The sequence below is a fragment of the Python bivittatus genome, unplaced genomic scaffold, assembly GCF_059951505.1.
Source record: "Python bivittatus isolate LINGU-HERP-01145 unplaced genomic scaffold, Pbiv_v1 ctg000070_np1212, whole genome shotgun sequence".
Classification (NCBI taxonomy): domain Eukaryota; kingdom Metazoa; phylum Chordata; class Lepidosauria; order Squamata; family Pythonidae; genus Python; species Python bivittatus.
This window is the reverse complement of record NW_028277034.1, coordinates 2,631,033-2,658,132: the sequence shown is the minus strand read 5'-3', so window position 1 is coordinate 2,658,132 and position 27,100 is coordinate 2,631,033. Positions and strand designations below refer to the sequence as shown.

The following is a 27,100-nucleotide window of genomic DNA, read 5'->3' as shown; positions in this document are numbered from 1 at the left end:
ATTGGGGAAGTATAGGGCCCAAACACTGAAAGAGAGTTAGATATAAAAGTGAGTTTTTGATTTAATTTGCTTTATTCAGCTTAATTTTGCCCATTGCTGTTCGTAAATGTCAAAGCGCTATTAGTAAAATATAATTGATCACTAATCAGTTATACAGTTCTACTATATTATTGAATTCTTCTCATGATACGCTTAAAACTCTCTTGTACTGGTTCAACACCTGAATGAGAACAGCTTTCCAAAGCACGTTTGCACGTTCTTTGCATGTTTGCTATAGCTGATTTGGGGAAGGGGCAACGTTTCTTGCTTTGAAGCAGTATTCCAATGGTGAAACATTTGAGGAGCTCCTAACGTATGGAATGAAGATTTTTAAAGAATACTTCTTTATAATACTGGTTTCCACTCAACTTTACTGCTGTGACTGGAATATTGAAACTAGGATATCATCCTGTAACATTATTTTCCTTGCATATGTACTAAAATATTTTACTAACCTAAACCAAACTGACCACCTTTAACTGTTATCATTGTTTAATCAACTTTGAAATTAAACTATGCTGACAGTACTGCAATCTTGTATCTGAGATACTAGAGCATTAATTAACCTCTTTGATAAGTGTGCATTAAATACAACTAATCAGACAGTGCTACTGGGACACGCTGCAGTACATAGGCAGCTTTTAGTGCTTCATATTGCAAGTGAGGAGCAGCGAAGAGCACAGAAGAAAATCAGTAAGTAAAAATTTCACCCTGAGCTGCAGTCAATATGGGCACTGGTATATCGATGTCTTGTAAACTACAGCTATTTCGCTCATGACATACATGCCTTCCATCAGCTATTTTGGAATTAACATACATTCTTGAGATTCCATGAACTATTCTGTGAGCTGAATGGAAATTTGAATTACCATATTTATTGGTGTATAACACGCATAGGCGTATAACACGCACCTTAATTTTAAGAAGGAAGTTTAAGTAAAAAAAACTTAAATTTAAAATAAATGACTTGGAAGCAAAATAAAGGGAGCTCTGAACTTTTTGTTTATTAATATTTATACCACTTATAAGGTAAATATGTAATATGAAAGAAAAAGGACCTCTTTGAATGAAGAAAACAGGTGCTCCCCATCGCTTGCGTGAGCCCCTGAGCTCACTCGCCAGCCGCTCACCTCTTGCTCTGCGGAGCTCAGGCACTCGTGCGAGCGATGGGGAGCATCAGTTTTCGCTCGCACGAGCGATGAGCTGACCGATTTTCATTCGCTCACCCGCCACTCATCTCCTGCTCTGCAGAGCTGCCCCAGTTACAGCCCTGGCTCAAATGAAGGCTCCACTCTCCCAGCCCTGCCGCTTGAGTATCAGCATATAACACACAGCTAGGATTTCAGCCCCAAATTTTAAGGAAAAAGGTGCGTGTTATACGCAGATAAATACAGTAGTTTTATGAAACATGACTAAAACTATTTCTGACATAGCAGATTTACAGCACACAGAACAAAACCGAGAACATTCCAGAAGTGTAGACCAAAATATTAATTTTAAATCTAATGTCAATAAAGCATTACTCACTTTGAAGTTAAGGATGAGTAAAAAGTTCTTCATCTGAATCCCAACGCAGCTACTTTCTACCCATATAGTCAATGTTTCACTGACTTGCGAAGTACACCATCATCAGTATAGAACAAGACAGCCTTACCCCATCAAGAACTTGTAGCTCTCTAGATAGCTTATCTGCAAAGGCTTCTGCATTAGAGATGGCATATTCACAGCCTTCCATCATTATTTCAATATCTTGCTCTTCCCTAGCATTCAGTTCTTGATATTCATCCACTGCCTCTTCATCTCCTCCTGCCACATTCTGATTTTCACCACTGGGAACAGATTCTTAAGAGGAGGAGGAGGAGAAATGGTCATATTTCATGAAAAAGTGATACAGTTGCATTGGTTATCAAAAGCATTCTGGCTAATTCAAATAATGTCTAAGAAAAGGGATTAGAAATGCCCATATAACATAAGCCTCACTGTAAGTCAAATAGCTAGGAAACATTCATATTCTTTAATCTAATATCATGTAGCATAAAAATATTCTGTTTAAGTTCATCCATGCTCTTAACCTGTTACTGAGAGATTAATAAATTGAAATTTTAAGTTGCTCCATAATTTTTAACCAAGTTGTAAAAAAAAAAAAAAATCTATTCTTGAAATCTTACCCATCCACCAACCTGTACCCACTAGGATCCTACATTAGACCTTAAGACAGTGGATATTTGTTGTAGCTAACTGTGAAATGGGTCATCCATGTCATTTCCTTAGAAGTCATCTGAAAAATAAAGTATCCTTCAAACATTTTTTTAAAGATCAGTTGCAAGATTAATTCTTTCTCCTCTCTCTGCCTTTCCCTTTAATTAAAAGAAATTTCTGCCAGAATGATTGGATATTTTCTACCACCTTTACCTGGTATCACCAAATTTTAATAATGCAAAGTTGCACCCTTATAATTTGCAAGCCTACTAAATGAATGGCCATCACTGCATTTTCTAACAGTGCAAAGACATTCACCCTTTTCTCTTTCTGGAATTCTCCATCATTCAGAATTAGTGGATGATCTCAGATTCAGAGAAAAAAGTCTTCCCCTTTATATTCTTCAATGCATAATTTTACATAGCACTATCATGCCTCACTTTCCATCTTTTAAAAGCCCAAAGAACAGTGTTGCTTCATATCGAGCTTTTCCAGCAACTGGATCACGTTTATTGCCCAATTCTAACTCTACAGTGTTCTTGAAAGATACACAGTATAGCAGGCAGTTTCTGAATTGTATAAAGGCATTACGATCGTCACCATTTTATTTTCAATTCCTTCCTAAACGATTTCCAGCATGCAGAATATTGCTTTCTAAAAATAAAATCAACTTTCAAAGATTCAGTTTACTCTGTTTTTTCCTAATTAAATGTCACTTCACTGTCTCTTTAAAAAGGTTCTCCTGACTGAAGTTGAACTCCCAGTGACCGCATGGATGCCTCCATTCCTTGGCAGGAAGACAGAAGTGACTTGCCACTGCCATCTTCCACGGGAGTTTTTTGCCTTCCCAGTCTAGGCTACGACTCTGGGATGTCCTGATGTTCTCCTCCCAATTACTACCGAGGTTTGACCCTGTTTAACTTTTCTGATATCAGCCAAGGTTGGCTAGGTGGTGCCATCTGGTGTAAGAGGACCTCTTCCTATACCTGGGATGTTCATCTTCATCTGGGCAAAGAGCTACACTCTGCCTTTCAGGAGTGTGCCAAATTCCAAAAGAACAATAGATAAGGTTATTTGAAGTATGTTGAATTTATTTAGAATTCAACATAATTAACATTACTTCGAGAGTAATATGACTACTCTCCAATTATTCATGACATAATTCCTCTCTTATGTTAGGGTTCGAATTTAGAAGACTTGCAACTATCTTAAATATTATAATTTATAGCAACTTTGGGAGGTTTCTGAAGGCCTCATGCAAGTTATCCCTTCTGGTTGATCTTAATCTTCTCATCACATAAAATGGTCTTTTCCACATACCTCAACTCCATTAAGTTTCATAAGGGGAAGGTTTTCTCAATTGTGATACCTCAAGTTTGGAATATTTTCTCTATGGGTATTCCCATAGAATTGCACTTGTTTCAGTGTCAGCTCAATCATTTTTTGTTTTCTCAGGCATTTTAAAAATACTTTACCCTGGCATTTCAAAAATATTTAAATAACCAGGTCTGAATTTGCTTTGGGGTTTTTTTGGGGGGGGGGGTCAGCCAAGATCAGCTAGGTGCCGTCATTTACTGTGATATACATTTTTAGAAAATGCTTGACTTTTATTGATAATTTTGATGTGAAAGCAGATGATTTCTCAGAGATACTGCTTAAAGTTGTCTACAAAGTAAGCAATATTTCTCTTATTTTTGTTTCAGCAAGAGAAAAATAGATATTAACTATGATGAAAAACAATTAGAAAAATCTATGATATTTCTCTCAGCTTGATACATTATCAATATTCAGAGTGATGATTTTGGCAACCATTTACATTAGAAACAATAAAATAAAGGCAGTAACAAGAATGCATAACAACATTCAGTGACAAATAATAATAAAAGGGCATTTCTTCTGCATTGAGTGTCTTCTTTTAGACAGTTATTTTAATCTGCATATTATTAAAATATGATTTTAATAAATACATACATTAATACTTTTCATAATTAAGGAAACATAATAGTTAATTTCAGAACTTGTTTTAAGCTCAAATTTAATATTGAGTAAAAATTAGGCCAATAATAATGCTTTATTATTCCTGCTTCCTTTTAATATACCTTGTCTTTAGTAATGATGTTTCAGACACAACATTAAATCTAGATTCATAGATACTTCAATATGACTCATTTTTAAGGAGCATAAATTAATTACCCATTTATAGTGTATTTTTTATCCAACTCTCTGAAACATGTATCAGTGTCTTTGGAAAAAAAAACCCTGTTTAGATCAAATTGTACATTTAAATGATTACCTTCTATATAATACACCTTCCTTTTGAATCCTTCCAGTACACTGTTGTTCTCAAAAATTTTATTAACCTATGTGATGACTGAGCATGAGAAATGTATAATGGGAAGTAGGAACAACCTTGAGGAACAGGAAGAAGAGCCGCAACCAAGACAATGGTCAGATAAAAGAAAATTGAGTCCGAGGCAGAGATGTAATTTGAGAAAGCATCTCAGGCTTGACACTCTTTAGTTCTCACAAAGATAAAGGTGGGGGGGGGCAGGTCATGCAGATTTGCAAGATTCTGTTACTGTAATTCAATAATAAAAGTAGTATTAGCATTCATAACTTCGGTTTTCTAGTCTGGTCTACCGTGATGAGCTGACATAACTCTCAATACACTTCCCTCCTCCCTCATCTTTGTGAGAACTAGGGAGTGTTATGTCTGAGAATGTCTGCTGGGGAATGCTGGCTGGGGAATTCTGGAAGTCGAAGTCCATACATCTTAAATTTGCCAAGTTTGAAAAGCACTGCTCTAGATTTACTGATCCTACAAGCTAGCTTTTGTTGTTCCAGTTTCCACACTGTCCCTTTTAGAAAAGAACTGGAAGCATTCAAATGTAACCTTTCTAGACTTTCACTTACTAAAGCTATTTCTATTAGTTAGCACTGTTAATTCTCTGACTATCTCATTGCACTGTTTCTCCCACTGTAGTGTTCTCCTTAGAACTTTTACCATATATGCAAATATCCTCCACAAAGCTTATTATTTTAGCAAGTAATCACATAGTCCTGCAATTACATCTTGCTTAATTTTGAGGAGGTAAATCTAGGCTTGGTCTAGTTTAACCTGTATGTGAGAACCTGTATGTTAGCTTCAGCCCATTCATTTAAGTCGTAACTGAAAAACCTGTGGCACTCTGGATATTACTAAACCACAATTCCTAGTATCCCTCTCTGTTTGCCAGATTAAAAAGGACTGCTGGAAAATATATTTCAGCAATATTTTAAGCTCACCACACCTGATCTTAGACTATATGTTAGCTTATTTTTGAGCTTATTTATGGAAATAGTGATTTATCTCTTCAACAGTAACTTTTATTTAGGGCATTGTGAAAACCCACCGGAGACCATTACAAAATAAATAAATACATCTGGAGCATATATGGAAAGAGAAAGAGAGAGAAAGAAAAGGAGGTGGACAAGCCATCAAAAATGAAACCATGCTATCACTACCACTGCTGTTGAAGAAAATGCATGTTAGACATGCAAGGTCTAAGACAGTTTATGATCTATACCTATTTCCAAGTTTTTTATAATGCTGCTCCATCTTAATTTGTGCTTTATAGGCTATATACATTTTATTATAAAGGGAAATATTCATAGTATAACTTGGGTGATGTACTACATGCAATACTAGACTGGCAACAATCCAGCAAATTGAGTATTTGTTTGGATTATTCCATGATCAGCTTCACCAGCAATAGGGTTCAGTGTAAGCTTTTTTCTAAATTAGAAGCATAACTTTTTCATTCAAGTGGAATATGACATGATCACAAGATCCAGCTAAAATGTTTCTTATTTTTGCTGACATGTCCTAAGGCAACAAAAAGTAATGAAATCTAGAGCCATTATGTTCGGTGAACTAAAGCAGAATTCCATATTCAGTAATGAATGCCAAACAAATATATCAGTTCCTTCAGCAAAATTAGTTAGCAGAAGTGTACACCATGTTGAGTTTGAAATGAGCTCTTCCAAACTCACTAGGAGTGTTCTGATGCTGTTTTGAGTTTATAAGAACATCCCAAAAGAGGACCAGCTAAATCTCAAAATGTTCCCAAAATACTTTCCACTACTTAACTAAATGTTATGGACCATAATCTACATTTTGGTCCAGTACTTTTTTACTTCCTAGTCTAGGCCTGAGAAAGTGTGTCTGGCCCAAAAATCACCCAGTGGCTTCCATGCCTAAGGGAAGACTAGAACCTGGGTCTCCCTGTTTTTAAACCAGCACCTTATCCATAATATACCATACTGGCTCTCATTCTTGTGTGTGTGTGCATGTGTGTGTGTGTTCAGTTCTAGGCAAGTCTCCTCAAAAGTAAACCTAAGTCAGTTCAACAAAATCTACTCCCAATTTTGTGTGCTCTGGTTTGTACAGTAATTTAAGTGTAGGATTTGGGTAGAATACATTTAACGCACACACACAATTCATTTAAGATGCTCGCAGCACCAATTTATCTCCAAGGTACATGGTGAAAGCGGTCTGATTAGAGATTTTGAGCAAAATATTGAGTTTCAAGAAAACTCTACAAAGAAACAAATACTTCTTCAATTGTTAACTAAACTTTCAACCAAAAATTTAGTCTTAACTGTTTACACAAAATGTTAATTCAACAAGCATTGTACTGAAAAGGTAGATTCTGAAAATTCTCACCAAAAAATTATATTAGTTATTTTGCAATCTATCTTCATATTTAAATTCAATTCAACTGGTCATTGTTTAAAAACTGTTGAGTGATATTTTTATCTGCATTTTCAGTACATTCCTGACAAACCTGAATGAAATGTTTTGCTTAACAAAGTGTTTTAGACAATTTTAATAAAGCAAAAGCAACTGAATTAGTTACACAGAAAAAGAAACACAGAAGGAAAAGGTGTTACGCACCTTCAGTGACTTTAGGTAGTTCTGGAGAATTAAAAGTATGAGAAAAGCAGAGGAGAAGAAGCAAAGAATATTAGCTAAGCAGTCAATGAACACAATCTTTTTTAAAAAAAAAATGGCAACAATTTGTTACAAAATTTTGAAAACTTGTGAGAACTTTAAGCAAACTACAAAGATTTCTTTGCAACTATGCAACCCCTGGATGATCACATAAATTATTATGAAGCTTAAAACCACACCAACACACAAGTTTAGTAATTAAGAGTGCCCTCACTATAATACAGTTGTGTTCAGTTGTTTGTGTGAGAGCAAACGGGTTAAGCCTGCCAACCAGGGTGCATTACAAAGCTGATCTGATAAGTTATTATAAGTGCTGTATTTAAGTTGCCAAAAAAAACCAGACCTACAGAATTTCTTTAGCAGAGCGTGTCTGCGCCATGATTTTGACTTCTATCTTGCACAAGTTTCAAAAGAATATTCAAAAAGTGGATCATAACCTAATTTGCAAAACATAAATAAATGGCACAACTCACATAAAGAAGTAGGATTTCCCTACAATAGGATACAGAAGAAAAAGACTTTGTAATTTCCACAAAGGTCTATAGACCATAACTTTACATACTGTATGTCTATCACTGAAGACTACTTGGAAGATTGAATTAGTTCAGTCCTCTGATGCTTAATAACTCCCAAACTGAGGCACAGGTCCACATTAAAGTCATAATTAAGTAGCAGATAGTTTATGTGAAATAAGTAGTAGGTTCATTCCCTGATATACCTGTGTTGAGATAGGACGTATCCTGTCTAAAGTTGAGGCTGGGTCAGGCTAAGGGTAGACAGATTTTGTGACTATGGAATTTACTTTCTTAGCTGGAATTCAGAGATCCATTTATTAGTGCCAAATGCATAATGATGTTTGCCTATTGGGAGGTTGGTGACAGTGGAATAAATTATATGTTAATATCCATAAATCATGCATTGGATATTCAAATAAAAAATTAGAACTATCTACGAAAAATCAGAATTCAGATGGAAAGAATCAAGGCAATCAATTAGTTGTACAGGGACCTGGACAAATGTAGACAATATATGTAGCCAATTAATATGTAATCAATTATATGTAACCAATTAATAGGTGAGAAACACTTAGGACTAAGAGAGAAATTATAGGAACAAGGTCAGCTCTAGCAAAAAATCTTTTACATTTTTATTTTTGATTGTACTTATTATAGCTAAATACTTGGAAGTTCTATTTATCTACCTTCTGATGGGCCTTGGTGAGCAAAATAGACAAATGTTGACTCAGCAGAAGGCAAATTTCTATGTTTCCATCAGACTATTTCTTGTACTGGTTATTTATGGGCATAATTTACTGCAGATATTGGCATTTATTAAGTAAATAACCAGTCTGCTAATAGACAAGATTGCTGGTCGATTGGATTCTCAGTACTGTGTATTCTTGAAATATATCAGGGGGATTGGAACTCTTTCTGGAACAAATTTAATGGTTAAAGGTGTGTAGATGGAAGGGTGCAATGAAACTGCCTATACGAATAAAAAATTGCTAATGTGAAATAGGATGTAGCCAATTCAAAGAAAAGAACATAAAGCCTGTCATCTTAAACTTCTAGTTTAAGGAAAAATGGATTGTAGCACTAAACATATATAAAATACCAAGTAGCAATGCCTTTGGATCACAACTATTCTGTGACTGTAACTTCCATTGAAGTTATTTCATGTACTGAATACAGGTTCAGGTTCAGGTTAAAAGACCCTTGAAAGTCAAGGAAGCTACTTCTTTTAGAGATAAGAAAAATAACACTGACAATATGGATTTTCTACTTGCTTAAAAAATATTGAATTCAGAGGCAGCATAGCAAAGATTCATCTAAAACCTTTACCTTCCAGAAGCTGAGAACTAACATTGATGAAGTCAATCTTCTTTCTAATATACCGCTGATTGAGTTTCCAAATACATGAAATAAAAGTATTCTTTTCTGCAATACTGCTAGCAACCCATTTGTATACTTTGTCAAAATGTAGATCAAACTCAGAACTTTCCTGAAAAACAGAGATGAAACAAACGTCAACCATCATACTGTCTTCTTACACAACAAATTTGCAGACAAGTTTAAATGTGACAGGTGTCGAACTATAGAGCAAGAGTGCACCTACGGCATACTTTTCTCTAGAAGTTAAATGTCCAGCCTGGTCCTAAACTCACTTACATATAAGTAAATATTATCAAATTTACTTGGATCCATTCCCAGGTAAGTGTGCAAAACAACGGTAACCCTGATTTCCAATGATCAAATAATAAAACCATAATGATATATTCAGATGAAAGCTCTATTTATTGTCTTTGTAGAATGAAGAAAGATCATCGTATTTAAGACATACTTTGATGGCATCCTTGGCGTCAACAACAGTGAGATCCCGAAGCCCCCATGCAATCTGCCTCTTGTAGAAATCACCTTTATCAGATTTTTTCACCTTGATCACCTTCACCTGGACTGGGCGTTCAGTTGTCACTGTTGAGGACAGATGATTAAGCTCCACAAGATAATACACATTTCCCCATAACTGCATCCGAAAAAAAATCAGCACTTAAATACATACTCTCCTCAACTTGGTTTAATGAAAATGTAAAGCTTCCAGAACATTGTTCAAAGTGGTTCATAATGGACACGACAGAGAAAAATTATCTTGAAAACAGTGTCAAGCAAGGGCCTCTCTGAAACATCTTCAGGTTAACAAACATTCCATAACCATCAAATAAAAGCCCATGACAGTGTGAACCATCAGAGTGTTGTTTTTTTAACCTGAAAACTTGCAGAAGTAAATAATCTAAAATTTCTAACCATGGAACAGTTGGAGCCTTCTCTGGAATGGGAGCAAACTAGCTAAGGCTGCTAATAGAGGGCAGTAAGGCCAAAGGAACACTGGGCCTTAACCTGTTGGAGAAATCTGAACCGTTTATGGATTTGTTAGATGTAAATATAGTCCTAAAATCAGTACAAACTGCTAATCTGAATATCATGCAAGGTGATATCCGTAGATGATCTGAACACAAAAATGCCTTTATTGCATTCTGCTACTTCATGTATAATGGAAAAAATCTATCTATGCCAGTGTTGTCCAAACTCGGCCACTTTAAGATGAGTAGACTTCAACTCCCAGAATTCCCCAGCCAGCATAGCATAGCTGGCTGGGGAATTCTGGGAGTTGAAGTCCACTCATCTTAAAGTGGCCGAGTTTGGACAACACTGATCTATGCGGTCACTAAGAGTTGACAACAAGTTGATGGCACATAATCAGTCAATCAACTCCATGTAAGTAAAACTTTGGGATCTAGTGCTCACAGCATATAATTGGTCTGAAAACAATATGTTTGTAAATTCAGCTATGAATTACTAGTCTCAGTTATTTGATATAAATACATTCTATCATAAATAGAGACAGATACACCAGCTTTTGGAAATTTCCCCTCAGATATATTTTAGCCACTGATCTTAAGATCTAAAGCTTGATAGCAATTTGGGGGGGGGGGGAATAATATATACCAATTGTACAGTGTGGTTTTTCCTTTAAAAAAAATAAAGCTGTTTTATTTTATTTAGTGTCACCAATGTACATAGCATGTAATCATTTTTACACTACACATGGAAATTATCCCAGATGGTAGCAAACAAAACATCATCCTAAATTAAGTTATCCCAGGGTACATCACAATCCAATGAGCTAAGGATAATTTTTATCTATTATTTTAAATCTATATACCTGTAGCACATAAGAAACAGTTTCTCTTTTTTTTTCCTGCTTTGCAAACATTAACAATGCTCAGTAAACGCTCATCATTTGGAGTGAAAATATCTCTCTGTAAGGCATGCTTGATGGCCGTCATTTTCTCCAAGCTGTAAGATAGAAGGCAATGCTCAGCACCATTGCATTCCTCGTCAGTTCTTCCAGTTTTGTACCAAGCATGGCCCATAATCAAATATAGTAAAAGTGATGTGACTAAGAAATAACTCACAAATTTGCATTGCACACATTGTGTTATTCAGATATATAAAAGATTTGTGCTATTAAATGAACACCAGTATTTTTTAATATTTATTCTTTGAGATAAAATCTATTTTAAGTAAAAGCTTGTTGTATCAAATATTATTTTCCATTTTCACACTGGCTCATAATGGACTTTCAACAGTATTTATACTATGATGCGTTTAAAATAAATGATAAAAAAACATATCTGGTTTTTATTGTATCTTTATTGTATTTTAATTAATATTTATTTTTTGTTTTTTACTGTAAACCACCCAGAGTCACTTTCTAGTGATATGGGCAGTGACCAAATTTGAAATATAAATAAATAAATAAATACTGACGTACTGCAATAGTAAATGTGATATATATTAGACTCACACATATCACATATCCCAGACCATCTAACAGAGCAATCAGAATTGAATCAATCACTAAATTAGTAAAGAACGATGTGTCCATTTGAAATATGAAAAGTTGCTATATGTGAACAAAAACGGAAGGTGCAAAATGCATATAGAGATTTAAAACAAGAGAGCTGAATCACACAAGCCATAAGTCTACGTAGCATACAGCACTTTCATTTAATGGGCACAAAAAGCAGCGGCAGGCAATTGTTTTAAGCCTGGTGGGCACAGTCACAAAATGGCTGCCTACTGCAAAAGAGCTGTCATAGAAAGCACAAAAGACCAGTTTACTCAAATGTAAACGAAATGTTCTATATTACCTATCTACATATCTAGAATCTATACTGTCCTACTGGGAATTTTCTGGACCCCAAAGCATTCCTGCAAATACTGTAAATATGACATTAGAGGCTGATCCTTTGCACCGTAGCATGCCAGCTTCCAGTTTTGTTTTGTTTTGTTTCTAAGTTAAAAAATCTTTTTTAAAAGCCAGGTAGGACAGAAAGACTGGTGGCACCAAAAGGGGTGTCTGGGAGCACACTGGTGTCTCCTGACACTGTATGACCTACCCTGGGCCTAAAATCTTGGAATAAGGAATAATTCTGTAAGGAATCATTCATTGAGAGTGAGGCAGCATACAAGTTTAATACATCATGATGATGATGATGATGATGATGAAATAAACCCTTCACAGAGGCTGGCCTGATACCAATGTATATTTAGAAGCAACATGGTTAATGTGCTCCACTTGGTCAATTAAAGATCTAGCAGCAGCATTTGCACAACATGCTCAGTCTAATCAGGGTCCACTAAGTAGGGGAGGTTATATTGTGTGCATTCAACCCATCAGTCAATTTATATTTGGATACATGGTCAGAATCCAAAAATGGAGCAATTAATAATAATAATTTATTAAATTTATAGGCCGCCCAACTCCCAGCAACTCTGGGCAATTCATTAACGAGTTTAAGCATGTCTGTGTACCTCATTTGGCACTACTGCTTCCCCGGAAAACTGACTCATGAATTACATTCCACTTTTGGAAAAAAAGCAAGCAGTGATCACTTTTCCTTTCTCGTTCCTTGGAACGAAGAATTTCGGGCAAGGAAGAAGAGATTCCCAGGTGAAAGATGGGGAAATCCAGCAGGATTTTGACAGCGGCCCGGTGCGTACGGATCCCGTAAGGGAAGCCCAGGGCCGCCAGACGCGGGGTGCAAAACCCCGGACCGCCCCCAGAGGGCAGCCACAAGCAAGCGTTTCCCCTTGACGTGCTCCATCAAGCGGCCGCCCGGAGTTTTGGAGCCCAGATCTGGCGGCCCGAAGAAGAAGAGAGGAATCTAGGAAGGAAGAAGAAACGCCAGCCGAAGCAGCCAGCGCGTTCCCCCCCCCGGCCTTGCAAACCTTCCCCGCGTCTGCCCTCCTTACCCCGCGCCCAGACCGGTCGCCGGTCCTGCCTCCGCTGCTCCTGCGAAACCCCCGGTCCCTCCCGGGCTCTAAAGTCCCGCCTCCTCCATCCTTAGCCAAACTTCCTGTTGCCACGTGACAGACACGGAAGTATTCCGGAAGGGGCTTTGACAGCTGAGAGGGAGGCGTGGATTGGAAGGGTGGGGGCGCGTTACTGAACTTCTGCTTCAAGTCCTTCCCCCCCCCCCCTCCACTGCTCTCCTGCTGCCCTTGGGAAAGTTACTATTGTAATGGGCTCTGTTCTGATTCCTCTGCTGGCAAGCTGGCATATTGGTTCCTCCTTCCCCATGGTCAGTCTCACCGCTCCTTAAGAGGTTTTCAAATGTCGCCCAGTGTAAAACTGAAACCCAGAGACTCTATTTCAGCGTTTTTCAAACTTGGCAACTTTAAGATGTGTGGACTTCAACTCCCAGCCATCCTGCTGGGAATGACTTCAATTTCCAGAATTTCCAGCCAGCATGAATTCTGGGTTTGAAGTCCACACATCTTAAAAGTTGTCAGGCTTGAAAAACACTGATCTCTCAGGACAATGGACTAGGTTACTCTCTTGACCTTGGCAATTTTAAGATGAGTTATAGGAGTGTATCAGAGACAGTTTGGTGTAGCGGTTAAGGCACCCGGCTAGAAACTGGGAGACCGTGAGTTCAGTGGCCGTGGGCCAGTCACTCTCTCTCAGCTCTAGGAAGAAGGCAAAGGCCAAACACTTCCAAAAATCTTGCCAGGAAACTAAAGGGACTTGTCCAGGCAGTTGCCAGGAGTCAACGCTGAATTAAAGGCACTTTATGAGTACATATGTTATGTACAGGCAATAGCACTTACTGGCCTTGTTGCTGAGACACACCAAGTGTAGATTGTGACGGCAGTGCTTTTTGTACCAACGTACTCTGCTCCCATCTTGAGGAGGAAAGTACTTTGGCACTGTGGGGCAGAGCAGTGTTTCTCAATGTGGGCAAGAGGTGTGACCAACTCCCAGAATTTCCAGAGAGTCCGAGAGTTGAAGTCACACATTTTAAAGTTGCCCAGACTGAGAAACACTGTTCTACAAGGATGCATCCCTAAGAAAGGGGGAAGGAAGCTGTTGATTTGAGATGTGGGTGGAGCATCAATTAAAGTGGTGGTACACAACCCCAGGGAGAAAGATGGAAATTAGATCTGTGCTCATTAATTCACAGCAAGCACCTCTCTCTCTCTCTCTCTCTCTCTCTCTCCAACTCTAATTAATCCAATCATTTCATTTTTTTTTTTTTTACAGGAGCAACATAGGCAGCAATCAGCCAAAGCAGTCTCACCCTTCACTGCATCACCCTGTAAGAATTACTTTGTCTGAGTACTTTGCCTTGTTCTTGTGGGAATCGAGCTTAGGTGTTTTTATTTGACTGTGTATTGTGTATTTGTCTATACTGACTTAGTATGCAAGGATGCAGGGCAGCTTAGAAATATTTAAATCAAAATGAACAGAGAGTTGACACAAACATGGCGAAACTAATATAAGAATCTCTGTTTAATAGTTTTCCAAGTCATCCTGAAACCACATCATGGCACTTAACAGGATAACTAAGTACAGGATCAGTTCTTGCTAAATAGATGGCATCAGAAAAAAACAGATAATCTTAAAATCTTAATAGAAATCTGATGTATCCATGTGAGAATATTACTCTTTAAGAAGACTATTTTATTCAGTAACCAAATGGTAACACTTGTGCTCTACCAACTCCCTTACCAACACTTTTTAAAAGATTCAAAGCTCATTTTCTGCATAACACTTTATATGCTGCTTATTCTTCCAACATTCTTAAGTCTATATAAATGGTGGGGTGACAAGGTTTAATTTTATAAAATGAAGCACTTTTGTTTCCATTTTGTGCTAAATCAAAATGAAATAACTGTTTACCTCAGCATCTGAGGTAAACTGTTTACCTCAGCATCAACAAATTAAAATCTGCAGCTGAGACAACTAATCCTTGCTTCCCAAAGAATGGCTGTTTACACTCTCACATTTGTGAGAACTAGCTTTGTAGTAATTGGGCATGGCATGTCTTACAAACGTGCCATCCCATCAGAGAAATCATAACAGCCAGCTACATGGAAATACATAATAGCCAGCTACATGGAAATACTGTTGTTCATGGAAATACTCGTGAAATCTGGCTACAAGCCTGTAACAGACCATGAGCATTTTTCCATAATCCACCATTTATTGAATTTTGTATTTTTATATTCATTTTTTAAAATTTCTCTGTCAATTAAAAAGATAATATTTTAAAATTACATTTTCATAGATTTTGTTAACTGAATAACTTAAAAATATTTGAACTATTGAACCCTGAATATGCAAACAAGTGTATCATGACAATAATTTAAATTTATTATCCAATTTCCATATCAATGATATTTTAAGATATACACTGTATTTCTGTGAATATACAAATAAGGCTAAAGCAATAGAGAAATAGTTGAAATTGAACAAATATGGAACCACATAATTTTCAGCACAAAATAAAAAAAAATGTGAAAAATAACAATTACATAAAGTTTTTTTAAGAATGAATGATAAGCATTTATAGATGGCTAACTGATTTTGCTTTTAAAAAAAAGTCTTATGGTTCTCTTACAGCAACCAGTATCTTCTCATGTCTATTAAATATTGAGAGTGTTAACAATTTGCCTTATGTTTTGAGATTTAGTTGTTAGATCTTCAAGATCTCTATATACAAAGTAAAAAATAATTATTTGCTTTTGTCCTATTTTGACAAATTGATGCATTCCAGAGATACTGATCTCTGGACTCTGCTGAAAGAAAAAGACTTTTATGTTACTTCAACTAATGAATATATTGTGCCATGAGTTTCTGTGACCAGGAATCAGGTAAGATGAGATACTAGAAATAAATACTCAGGTGAATAATACAGCACTGAGAAAGAATCTCCTGTTTATCTAAATCTTGAGATCACATCCCTTATCAGACTTTTGAGTACAGTAATATCCTAATTAGAGATAATAAGAAGCAAATTTGTTGGCTCAGTACCAATACAGCATGCATGCAACCACTATGGATTTTCATTGATTAGCTTTGCAGCAGAAAGGTATACATGGCTACTGAAAAGTAAGCCAAATGAGTTCAGCAGAGCTTGCGGTTAACCTGACCATGCTGTGTGATGCTGAAAAGCAGTGATTTAAGGAAATTGGTACTTAAACATATTATCAAGACTGAGAGAACAATTGGCTTAAAAATGTTATGAAAAATAGAAACCCTGATACGGTACTGAATGTCTAGCTTTTTTAAAATGTTACTTGGTAGTATTATTCAAGTCTGGATGTAACTATAACAGTCAGCCTGGCAGGGGACACAGAGACAGACACAAAAGATTGGATGCATAAAAGCATATTCTCATAAGTACAAAGCAATCCCCATTATTAGATGCCCAGAGTGCTTCATCCTTAATATAGGTAAAATCAAAGTTCACAATCTTCAAGTCCTTCCGCAGGTACATCTCATTCAACTTGTTTAATGTTCTTGCAAAGGCATATTTAGATGCACAGCTGTAAGCTTCCCAACTGTAAACTTTGTTGAAATGCATATCAAACCATGGATTATCCTAAAAGGAAGAGAAATGTTTTTATATGCTGCCTTTCTGTTCAGAAAGAATATTCAAACCAACATAGGACTTAAAATAACATGCAGACACAAGGTAGCACCTATAAAAATACAAATATACTGTAGAGAACCACTGCTCTTTAAAGGCCTGGCAAAAGAGATTTGTGTTGTCTGCGCTTCTGAAGACAGTGTGGAACAAAAACAACTCCAAAGTCTTGGTGTAGCACAGAAGGCGGCCCCATGCATGCCAGATAAACAAGGGTCTGCTAGAGGAGGCATCTTCAGAAGGACCTCTTCTGTAGATAATACTGCCTAAACAAGAGAGATGGTACTTTAGAATATCAGATCAATTGTGGTTGGAAACCAGCTGCCAATTAATGAGATCTTCTAGTAAGGCATGCAGTCTGACTACCATACTTTGGACATTTTCCAAGGGTAGCTTCAAATAGAGCAACAATCAACAATCAAGACAGGATGTGGCCAAGACAGCCTGAGTAAAGGCTCCCTTCAGTGATGCTGAAATTATAGTGACAAGATGGGCACATTCTTGTAGGATTCTTTTTTCCTTTTTCTTTTTGCAACAGTAATAGATATGTAGCTTGCCATTGCTATACGGGTAGTCCCCAGTTTAAGAATGAGTTCCGTTCCCAAGGTCTGTCCTTAAGTTGAATTTGTATGTAAGCTGGAACAGTATTGTATAAAACTGTATAAGTAGTATTGTGTAATTAACTCAATCCATTTTGTATTTAACTTGAATTTTGCTACAGTAGGTTCCATACTTAACTATGGGTCATCTGTAACCCTGGTGTTCTTAACCCGGGGACTACCTGTATTCAGGGTTAGTTTTTCAATTACCTTGTCTAACCCATAAACCTGGGATTTCCTAGTATCCAAGTACATCATAAATCAATAGCCTTGATGTTGAACAGTAATCCTTCAGCTTTACCTTCTGAATACAAGTGAAACAACACCCCCAAAGCCAAATCCTGACCTTGGAAATAATACTATCTTCAGGAAGGTATTGATCATCTCCCTTAACCATAGGACCAGTACCATCCTAGCCAACTGAATTAGCTGCAAGGGACAAGTGTATAGTGAAAAGGGGTGCAGTTCCCTTTAATTATGTTTAGTGCATGGTTCTGCAAGAAGGTCCCTGGAGAGAGCAATAGATGAAGATGGTTAGATGTAGGAGAAAAAGAGCTGTCTGTCTAAAGCAAAGGTTGTTGATATGGGAACTGCAACACATGTAATTTTCCCCTTATTTCTCAAAGATCAAGTACCTAGAAAAAGTGAGCCTGGTATTGTGATATTTATTGAAAAGAAAATTTATTTCTCTTTAAAAGAAATACACAAGCTTCTGACTCCTTTACACAGGTAAGGAGATAATAGTCTTCCTCTCTCCATGCATACATCCTCAAGATTTACAAGCAAAAAAGAATCCAAAATAACAGGACAAACAGCTGCCATGATTATATCCCTGTGACCGGATTATCTCTGGAGTCCAAACTGAGATGGATCCTATCAAATTTACCCACAAATATATTTTTTTTTCAGCAGTGCCAGTGTATACTGTGTAAAAACAATGGAAACAGAACAATAAACATTCTACATTGCCTCTGCTGCCACAGAATAGGGCTTCAAATGTGCCTTAATCCATGCCTGATCTCATTCAGTTTGGGAATTCCTCTACTTCTGCTTCAGCTGTAATCCCAACCATTTCACCACTCAGGTCTTTACTCAGAGTCTGACTGAACTCTAAGGCTTCGCCACTGTATCACTGACTAACGAAGCTAGTCTTTCCCAAAGTGTGTTCAAGACATCATCCAATTCCACGGGTGTTTGGCTTGGATCATTCCACTCCTGTGGAGATATGCATTGTCTGAAAATCTATCTAATATTGAACCTGAAATTCCATGATGCCCTGGGAATTAGTTTTACATCCTAGCTATTATATCATCAACAACAGAATAAGTATGTCTTATAATAAAATGCAGCACTTACAGCATCAGCCTCTTTTCCATCTATCATCTCCAAATCATCTAGAAGCCATTTTTCAGATATTTCATAGTTCTCATCAAGACCAGTTCTACAGTGTTTTACCACAGATATTTGTACTTCTTCACCTTTTGACACTGCAAGATGAACATTTAGTTTACATGCACAATATATTTTCATACAGATACAAAAATAAATTATCAACAAAAAATGTCTTCGATGGCATTTAGTGAGTTAAGCCCAGCATTTCTGAGATTCAGCAATCGCAGTTGCTTTTAGCATTCATGCTATTTAGCCTAATTTAGCCTAATTAATTAAGGCTTAGGGTACCATATCGAAATGTACATAATTAAACAGAATATACCAACTGTACATAATTAAAGTTAAAAGGGCAATTTAAAATTGAATTTGAAATATATTTACTTGGAAATAAGTTCCAGGCTCAGTTAGATTTATTTCCAAATAAATATATCTAGGACTGCAGTCACAACACCAAATTCTTTAATGGCATCAAAAATGTACCGATGGGTCAGTGTTTGTACAGTTTGTTGCTAATTTTAAAGATAAGTAGTCCTCACTGCATACAGTTTAGCAGCAATAAATTATCTGCTGCTGAAGAATTTCTCATATTATTAATGTCCAATTTTATTTTGTGTTGTGTCTTTTAGCCTGTAAATCTATTAGAATATAGGGTTTTTAAAAATAATATTTACAAATTACTCTGAAAACCTACTTTACCTGCAGATCAGAGAAAGCATGACTTAAAGAAAATAAGCAACATGAAGTCATCTTTATTTCGGCACTGACCACCAAAACAAAGCTTTGAAAAATAGGATAACAGCCATCTCATTGAAATAACAGTGTAGTCTATATACTATAAACATTAACTTTTTAAAAAATCACTATCACAAACTATAAAACCACAATCCCAATACAACTAAAATTATAAGTTTAAAATTTTAAACATGACAATGAATATAGTGGAAATTTGTAAAGTCTAGATAAAACTATAGCGTGATGACTTAGAATAATAAAAAGAGCTAACAAGAAATATAAAATCATTATATCACTGAAATCTGTAAATAAACTATGTTTAATATTAATATTATGCCTACAGGGAGTATAATGTTGTAGTATAGAGTAGAATAATATATCCTATAAAGGAATTATTATGACATAGAGGCTAATAAATTAAAAAGGCCAATTGCAATAACTATCTGCATTTTTAAAGATGGATCTAACAATTGGTAATAATTAAAAAAGTAAAAATACAAAACAATAATCAATAACAGTCCAAGTAATCCCTGCTTACCGACCACTCATTCAGCGACCAATCAAACTTACGACAGCACTGAAAATAGAGACTTGTGACCAGTCCTCAAAGTTGCGGTCATTGCAATGTCCCTGCAGACACATGATTGTGATTCAAGCGCTTGGCACCCAGCACACATTTATGATGGTTGCAGCATCCTGCAGTTATGTGATCACCATTTGAGACCTTCATAGCCAGTTTCCGACAAGCAAAGTCAATGGGGAAGCCAGTAGGAAGTCGCATGTCATGGTCACATGACATCACACTTAATGTCCCACAGTGGTTCACTTAATGACTGCAACTTTTTTGGTCTTTGACTTTTTATTATAACCTCTCAGAGGCTGTACTGTTCAAGAAATTCCAGAGAATAATTGATAGGAAATGTTGGCATTTGTTATTCATAATTTCAGCTTGGGTGAACTTTGTTCATGTAACTCTATTAATAGTGATTTGGGCTTTTATAAATTGCTTATGTGAATACATTCTTAGGGAAATGGTGTTATTGTATTTTAACAGTTTACTTGCTACATTAATTATTTTTTACTATCTAGTTGCATATATTGTATTAAGTAGTGGCTTAATGTGATGTTTGAATGAGGCCGCTACGGTTTGTTCAACAAAGCACGTCTGAACAAATCAAGACTTAATGTAAGTCAAGATCAAGACCAATGCCTGTCTCCTGAGAGATAAATAAAGAATGCTGAATAAGGAATAAAGGAACAAAACTGCCCATGATCACCTCAAACTTGGAAAAAACTAAAAGCAGAAAAAAATTCTATCATGGATACATTTCCTTAGAAGGAAGTAATTATTCAATGTATATGCCACCTCTCTCAATACATGACTTGATGCTAACAACAATTAAGATAAAAACATTGTAAGAAACCAATAAATAAGATATATCGCAGCTGAAACATTTGGTGAGGGAATCTCTGGAGTTCCTTATACCCCCCCCCCCAAACTGACCCAGAGAGTCTTTGAACCCTCCCCCCACCCCAGCAGATAAACAATTCAAAGTGTTGGTACTGGTTTGTAAAGTCTCTGTGGCTTGGCACCAAACTTCCTGCAGCTCTGCCTTCTCAGACTAGGAGTTTTGCACTGTTCCCCTTCTTTGGAACAGCATTCCTCCTGAGAGCTCTACGATTTCAACTTTACTGTTTCTTTAAAAAAGAAATTAAAATCTAGCTTTTCCAGCAGAACTTGATAGATACAGTATGCTATGAAATGTTCTTCATAGAATGTATTGTTTGAATTAAGTTTGTTTATTGTTCCTGACATAGAATTGTAGTTTGTTTCTTGTTTGATTTTTATATATATATAAAATTCTTTACTTTACTTTAAAGAGTAGGGGATGTAAGCCATTCAGAGTCCGTTATAATCAAAGTAGCGTATATACTCAGAGGAAGGAAGGAAAGTGGGATCCTTGCATATCAAATAATCTTGATATAACCTACACATGTACAATCTGAATGTACATAGTGTTTCTGTGTATGTTTGTATAGATACACACACACACACACACACACACATCTGTATATGGTCTATTTGAATGGTATATACAATCTACCTTCCCTTAAGCTCTCAGAAAGAGATAATACAGCTGTCACATTATGTCATGACTTGCGTACAAGATTTTACATGATTTCCACCACTATATACAGTATTTCTCAATTTTTACAGTGTATTCATTTATTTAGAAAATTTATATGCCCACTTATCTTATACAAGATAATCCTAGGTGGCTCAAAATAATATTAAATGAAAACAGGATAAATAAAACAGCCAAAATCCCACGATGACACCATGTATCTCAACAATGGCGCTGCGACATCACATGAACTCTCCATCCTTTTACATCTGCTGGGCTCACTTCTATTCTAGCCCAAAGCCTGAGCAAAAAGCCAGGTCTTCACAGCCTTCCAGAGGGCTAATAGGGTGGGGGACCCCCAAATCTCAGAAAGGAGACCGTTCCAAAGGGTCAGGGCAGCTGTGGAAAAGGTGTATCTCCAATGTCCCACCAGATGGCAACATTTAAAGGGAGGGTCCAGGAGCACACCCACGCTATCTGACCTGGTAGGATGGGCAGAAATACCGTGTGGTGGTGGTGTTCCCTGCGAGGAGGTTGTACATGACAGGTTTTGTCCTAATTCCGTATGTCTGAGGAGTCCAAATATAGGATGAAACCAGTCACCTGTCTCCAGGTGGCATGTGTATGTTTGCGTGTGCGAGTTTTATAGTGAATGAAGAGCGCATCAACACTGTATGGCAATCAGATAAACCTGAAAAGGAACATAAGAAATGTTCTTATCCTGATTCAGATCCATTGGTCCATCCAAGTATCAACTGTGCTGACTGTTCTTCACTGTTTCAGACTAGAGGCATGCAAAATAAAAGGCCTTGCATATTTTCTTACACAACAGAAGATCTCCGGCATCCTATTTGGATGTCTGCAATATTCATCTCAGCGATAGGCAGCACACAGCCAACGTTGGCTGATTTTAGAATCTAAGGAAGGTCAGCTCTGGTCAGAATTTTTATGGGGGAATCATCTAGAAATTCTAAGGCTGTAGGCTAGACTGGGAAATCAGAAAAACATCCAACCCAGGCAAAGGCAACGACAAGCCTTTTTTGTAATATTGCCAAGAAATCTGCTTGGATGCAGAAACCAAAAGTCAAGCTGGACTTAAGGGTGTATTTTTTTTTATTTATTATTTATTTACTTGCAAGTAAATTCAAGGCTATAAGTCATTTAACATCATTATACTGAATAACAGCCAAACTGACACCGCTAGCACATGCAAAGGCCAGAAGATGCCTAGGGCAATTTTAATTACCTTAGTCTCCCACTTTCAAAAGTAGCATGAAAGACTATTATTTAAAAATATAACCATAAATCTTTTTGATATATGGCACAAATATGGATTTTTATTGGAATTTAGCAATCACTTAGATTCCTTTCAAAATAATTTGTGGAAGTTTATGTAAGTCCTCTTTGAGCAATTCAATAATCAATCAGATGGACTGGAACTGAGCTCCTTCTAAAGCTAATGGGAGTGTGGGTGAGAAGATGAACCCCTGAGTGAAGCAAAGGGAGAAAAGTGAATACCAAAGTGGATTTCAGTGACAGAAATAAATTCTGAATTTCAGAATGATTTTTTCAATATTTGTTCAGATTTTATTTTAAATGAAGCAGTGACATCCACAGGGGGAGGGGTGCCAAGAAGGGTACAGAGTGAGAACACGACCACCATCCTTTTTCCAATGCATGTCTTGACATGGCCTGCCCGCTCCAAAGGGGTGGAACACCAAGGACATGAAGCAATACTAAATGTAAAACACACACACACACACATACACACAGAGGCATATTTGTGTGTGTGTTCTCTTCAGGAAGTTTCTTATTTTCTAGGCTGGACTTTCCTCAGGATTTATAACAACTTCCTATCAAGTCTTTAACTACAAATAGCATGGCGAGTTTTCTCCCCATATTTATTCTATCCTTTGAAAAAGAAATCCATTCATTCATCTGATTCTGTCCTTTATATCACTAAATAAAATGTGAAGTATCATATGATGTTATCCTCTCTAACATTCCAGGCCCAAACTCTGCATCAATTCTTTAGTACTCCTTTGTGTATAGTTCTTTTAATAATATAACAGGCTGCTCCTTCAGTGCTTCAGGGAAAAGTATCCTTCTGTATCTACATTCTCTGCATATCCTGCGTTAAGAAATATTTAGGAACATGAAATGTTGCAATCAGTGCCTCCTCTTATTAATTAAATAATCTCTACTTAACATGTTATTCAGTAGAATAGATATTGTAAGTCTACATTTTCTTGACACACACAGTTTAGGATATAAAGCACCCATTTTAAAATAGTGGTAATATATTCTGAAAAAGTAATAAAAACCATTAAGTCAAAACAATGGAGTACTTCTAAACAAATATGCAGATGTTTCTTGGCTAAGATATTTTTAAAGGTAATTTTTTCTAAGATATTATGAGATACTTCACACAGATGGAAGTACTACTCATCAGTATCGCTTCGCTGAATTATCAAAATGGGCCAATGAATGATACTAGATTGGCAAAGTAAAAAGTGACCGCATCAGTTATTGGGATATAAAATATTAAAGTCCAAAATAATGCGAGAACAAACTTATAGCCTTATTTATATTAGAAGCAAAAATAAGAGAAAAGGCCTATTATACCATACAAGAAAAATGCCAAAACTAACAATTTTTGAAAGCCACAGATCAAATGTGTTTTATTAAAATCTAATCATATTTTTGCTGTTTCCCTTCAGAAAGATTTATTCTGCTGCTTCCTATAGAAAAATAAATTTCCCTCTGATTGGAAAATAATCAATTTGGTCATTTTTAAATGGGAATTTAACAAACAGAGGCAGATTCATCCTAAATATATTGATCTAAAAATTACTTAAATGTGAATTACTTTCAGAGAAGGATGTTTACTATTTCAGTCAGCATTTGACAAGATTCAGCTTGTCAAGCGCAGTATCTCTATAATCCAAAGATATTAGCAATAATTTACAGAGTAGACTGGTAAATCTAAAACATTTACTGAGAATCAATCCCACCAAATTTGGGGGGGGGGGAGCGGCTGTCTGAATACTATGAAAGGGATTGTACTATGAATCTAGATTATTAATATTTAAAATTCATGCTTGTGCAGTTGATTAGCCTTTTAATCCTGAACACATTAAAAGCCTAATCCCAGTCAGTTACTTTGAAGCTATATTGATTTCAATAGATCTTAATTCTAAGTAGATGCATTTAGGTTTACTGTCTTATTTTAGTATGCTATGACATTTATTGAAAATCCTAATAAATACAGCTATCAGATGTAGATCCTGTCAGATTATAATACTTAACATTTAAAAAGTACTTTAGTACATTCAAAGCATTGAGTATATTTAAAGCATTTCACATGCACTAATTACTGCAATAATAATACAGTGTATGTAGCATTAGCATACTTCCTCCCTAGCAGATAGAGGGACTGAGGCTAAAAGAATATTTCTCCCACAACACCAAGTTAGTTAATGGCTAGAATGAATTTTGAATCAGTAATTCCTGGCTTCCAACTTACACCCTTACAGTATAATGGATAGATGGCAACCAGAGATAGTTAATTTTCCTTATGCCCCCACCCCATTTACCTGAAGCACAGAGGTAAAACCGATCTTGGCCTGAACACTCAACTTCAATGAACCCATACAAGTTTTGCCCTAGAGATCTGAATAGCTTCTTGTTGAGATCCTCCTTCACCAGTGATGACATTGCCTTAGTTTATATCACTAGGGCTGTTCTGTTTCCACTCCTTTTGCTGCTTCTCCCGTGGCTTGCTCCAGAGATTAGAGGGTTAATTCTGTGACCGAACCATCAGGCTACCAGGTTCCAATTGTCCAGCTTGCTGGCTAGAGAAGTAGCAGTAGCAGCAGCCCCATTCAATGTCCAGTACATCAAAAGATCCTCTGCTCTGCCATAGTTTGTTGATGAAAAGAAATATCCACTCCTGTGGGACTTAGCAGCCCCTTGGCTATCATGGGACAGAAGCATTGTTAATACCAAAGCAACACAAAAGCCCCATTCACACTAACTTGTTTTGCTTCCATTATCCCACAGAGTTAACAGCTGCCTGGAGGTATTGATTGAGATGATCTTCCATTTAGAATAAGACCATTGGCAAAAGAAGAGACAGGAGCAGAAGTTACATCTACTCACCCGCCCTCATCTGCAGAACTGCTGCTTTTCCTGAACACTTAACTTTTCCCACAAGTGTACGTGCATCATTTCAGAAGAAAAGGAAAGCCAGCCAGTTCTGGCTCCAAACCCTCCTATCAGTTCAGAAAAAAAAGCTTTGATATTACATCTACGCACCCAGGAAAAAAACTCTATCATCCGGGTTAGAGTACTGTGGAAAGTAACCCTTTCCCTGCTAGTACTTTATAAGAGTAATATATCAGTATTTTAATTTCCATTTGCAATAATTCATCTCCTTCAACCTCATCTAGAGTTTGGTACTAATCCCTCTGCAAAGACTTTACTCATTCTATGCAACCCTTTACTCATTCTACCTTTACTCATTCTATGCAACCCTCATTACTTTTCTATTTTACTTATCTCTAAACTGTTTTTATTTAATACATTTGTCTAAGGGGGTGAAAGGGGAAAAAGGATGAAAAAGTACTGTATTAGATTAGTAAACTACTCTCAGCCAGCCAAGAAAGAACTGGAAAAAGAATCCCCATATCTCTTTGATATTTAATATGTCATTAAATATCAATTGTTAATATATTTAATTCATCTTGATGCTCATTAACTGAATTTTTTTCTTACCTTCCCCTCATCTTCCAAAGACTATTAGTAGCATAAGGCCATTAAAGCCCATTTGTACAACTGATGTTTAAATCAACTTTGTATTTTCTGTACCATATGAAGTGTATGTTAGCTAAAATAGACAACTTAGCTCTGTTCCATTTTCCAGTGTACAATAAATTCAAAGGCAGTATAACAACACACTCTTATCCATGTCTATATGGGAATAACTCTCAGTGAGTTCAGTGGATCTTATTCCCTTGTAAGAATGCATAAGCTTACAGCCAAGCCTGAAATTCCAAATAGGTATTACAGAATAAGCACCCTGTAGTCGAGTTAAATGCAGCTTAGTTAGCTTTTTGAAATACTGTTGCAGATGATTGACAATTAATAAAATTTGGCTTAAAAATAAGACTCTCTGGCTATTTTTGAATACACATTGTTTGAAACTGACCAACCAGAATTTCATTGAGAGTACTGTGCAACTAATCATCTGTATGATTAGTTTTTGGTTCAGCTTATTGTGTTAACCCAGATACATAATTAGATCAATTGAGGAGTCCATTATGTATGGGTAGATGTGTTGTATGAGCCCAATCTTCAACCCTCAACTATTATGCAAAGCAGAAGCACAAAAACTCCCTTAAGATTCTTCTGCACAGCACTGGAAATTCACACCTGGAACAGTATGAAGAACAAATACCTGAATGTGTTTTTCTGATTCTGTCTCATCTTTGCATGCTTACTTTATCACTCTCTCAACATATGT

General features: G+C 36.5%; 2 protein-coding genes and 1 long non-coding RNA gene across 9 annotated transcripts in view; 1 reads left to right on the top strand and 2 right to left on the bottom strand.

Annotated features, from left to right (window-relative positions):
* Positions 1–13,181, bottom strand: part of EXOC1 (exocyst complex component 1) — a 33,647-nt gene extending 20,466 nt beyond the window's left edge. For 4 of the 7 annotated variants that reach the window (XM_088130899.1, XM_088130905.1, XM_088130910.1 and 1 more), the window contains exons 1-6: positions 13,048–13,181; positions 10,952–11,085; positions 9,572–9,702; positions 9,073–9,232; positions 7,175–7,195; positions 1,694–1,881 (exon numbers count right to left, since the gene is read on the bottom strand). In XM_088130899.1, coding sequence (XP_087987025.1) covers positions 1,694–1,881; positions 7,175–7,195; positions 9,073–9,232; positions 9,572–9,702; positions 10,952–11,075 — 624 coding nt within the window. In that variant the 5' untranslated portion in view covers positions 11,076–11,085; positions 13,048–13,181. The remainder of the gene's footprint in view (positions 1–1,693; positions 1,882–7,174; positions 7,196–9,072; positions 9,233–9,571; positions 9,703–10,951; positions 11,086–13,047) is intronic. The other 3 variants (XM_007430490.3, XM_007430493.3, XM_007430494.3) reach the window with 1 other exon arrangement.
* A 38-nt stretch (positions 13,182–13,219) lies between these two features.
* LOC148216829 (uncharacterized) lies at positions 13,220–26,727 on the top strand. The gene is made up of 3 exons (XR_015794652.1): positions 13,220–13,376; positions 14,339–14,393; positions 25,639–26,727. It is a non-coding gene; the product is annotated as an uncharacterized LOC148216829 (long non-coding RNA).
* Positions 16,416–25,571, bottom strand: EXOC1L (exocyst complex component 1 like). The gene is made up of 3 exons (XM_007430495.4): positions 25,173–25,571; positions 18,683–18,813; positions 16,416–16,682 (listed from the first exon to the last, which is right to left on the bottom strand). Exons 1-3 carry the CDS (start codon positions 25,291–25,293, stop codon positions 16,416–16,418), a joined length of 519 nt encoding a protein of 172 aa, XP_007430557.1. The 5' UTR covers positions 25,294–25,571.
* Positions 26,728–27,100: the final 373 nt, after the last annotated feature.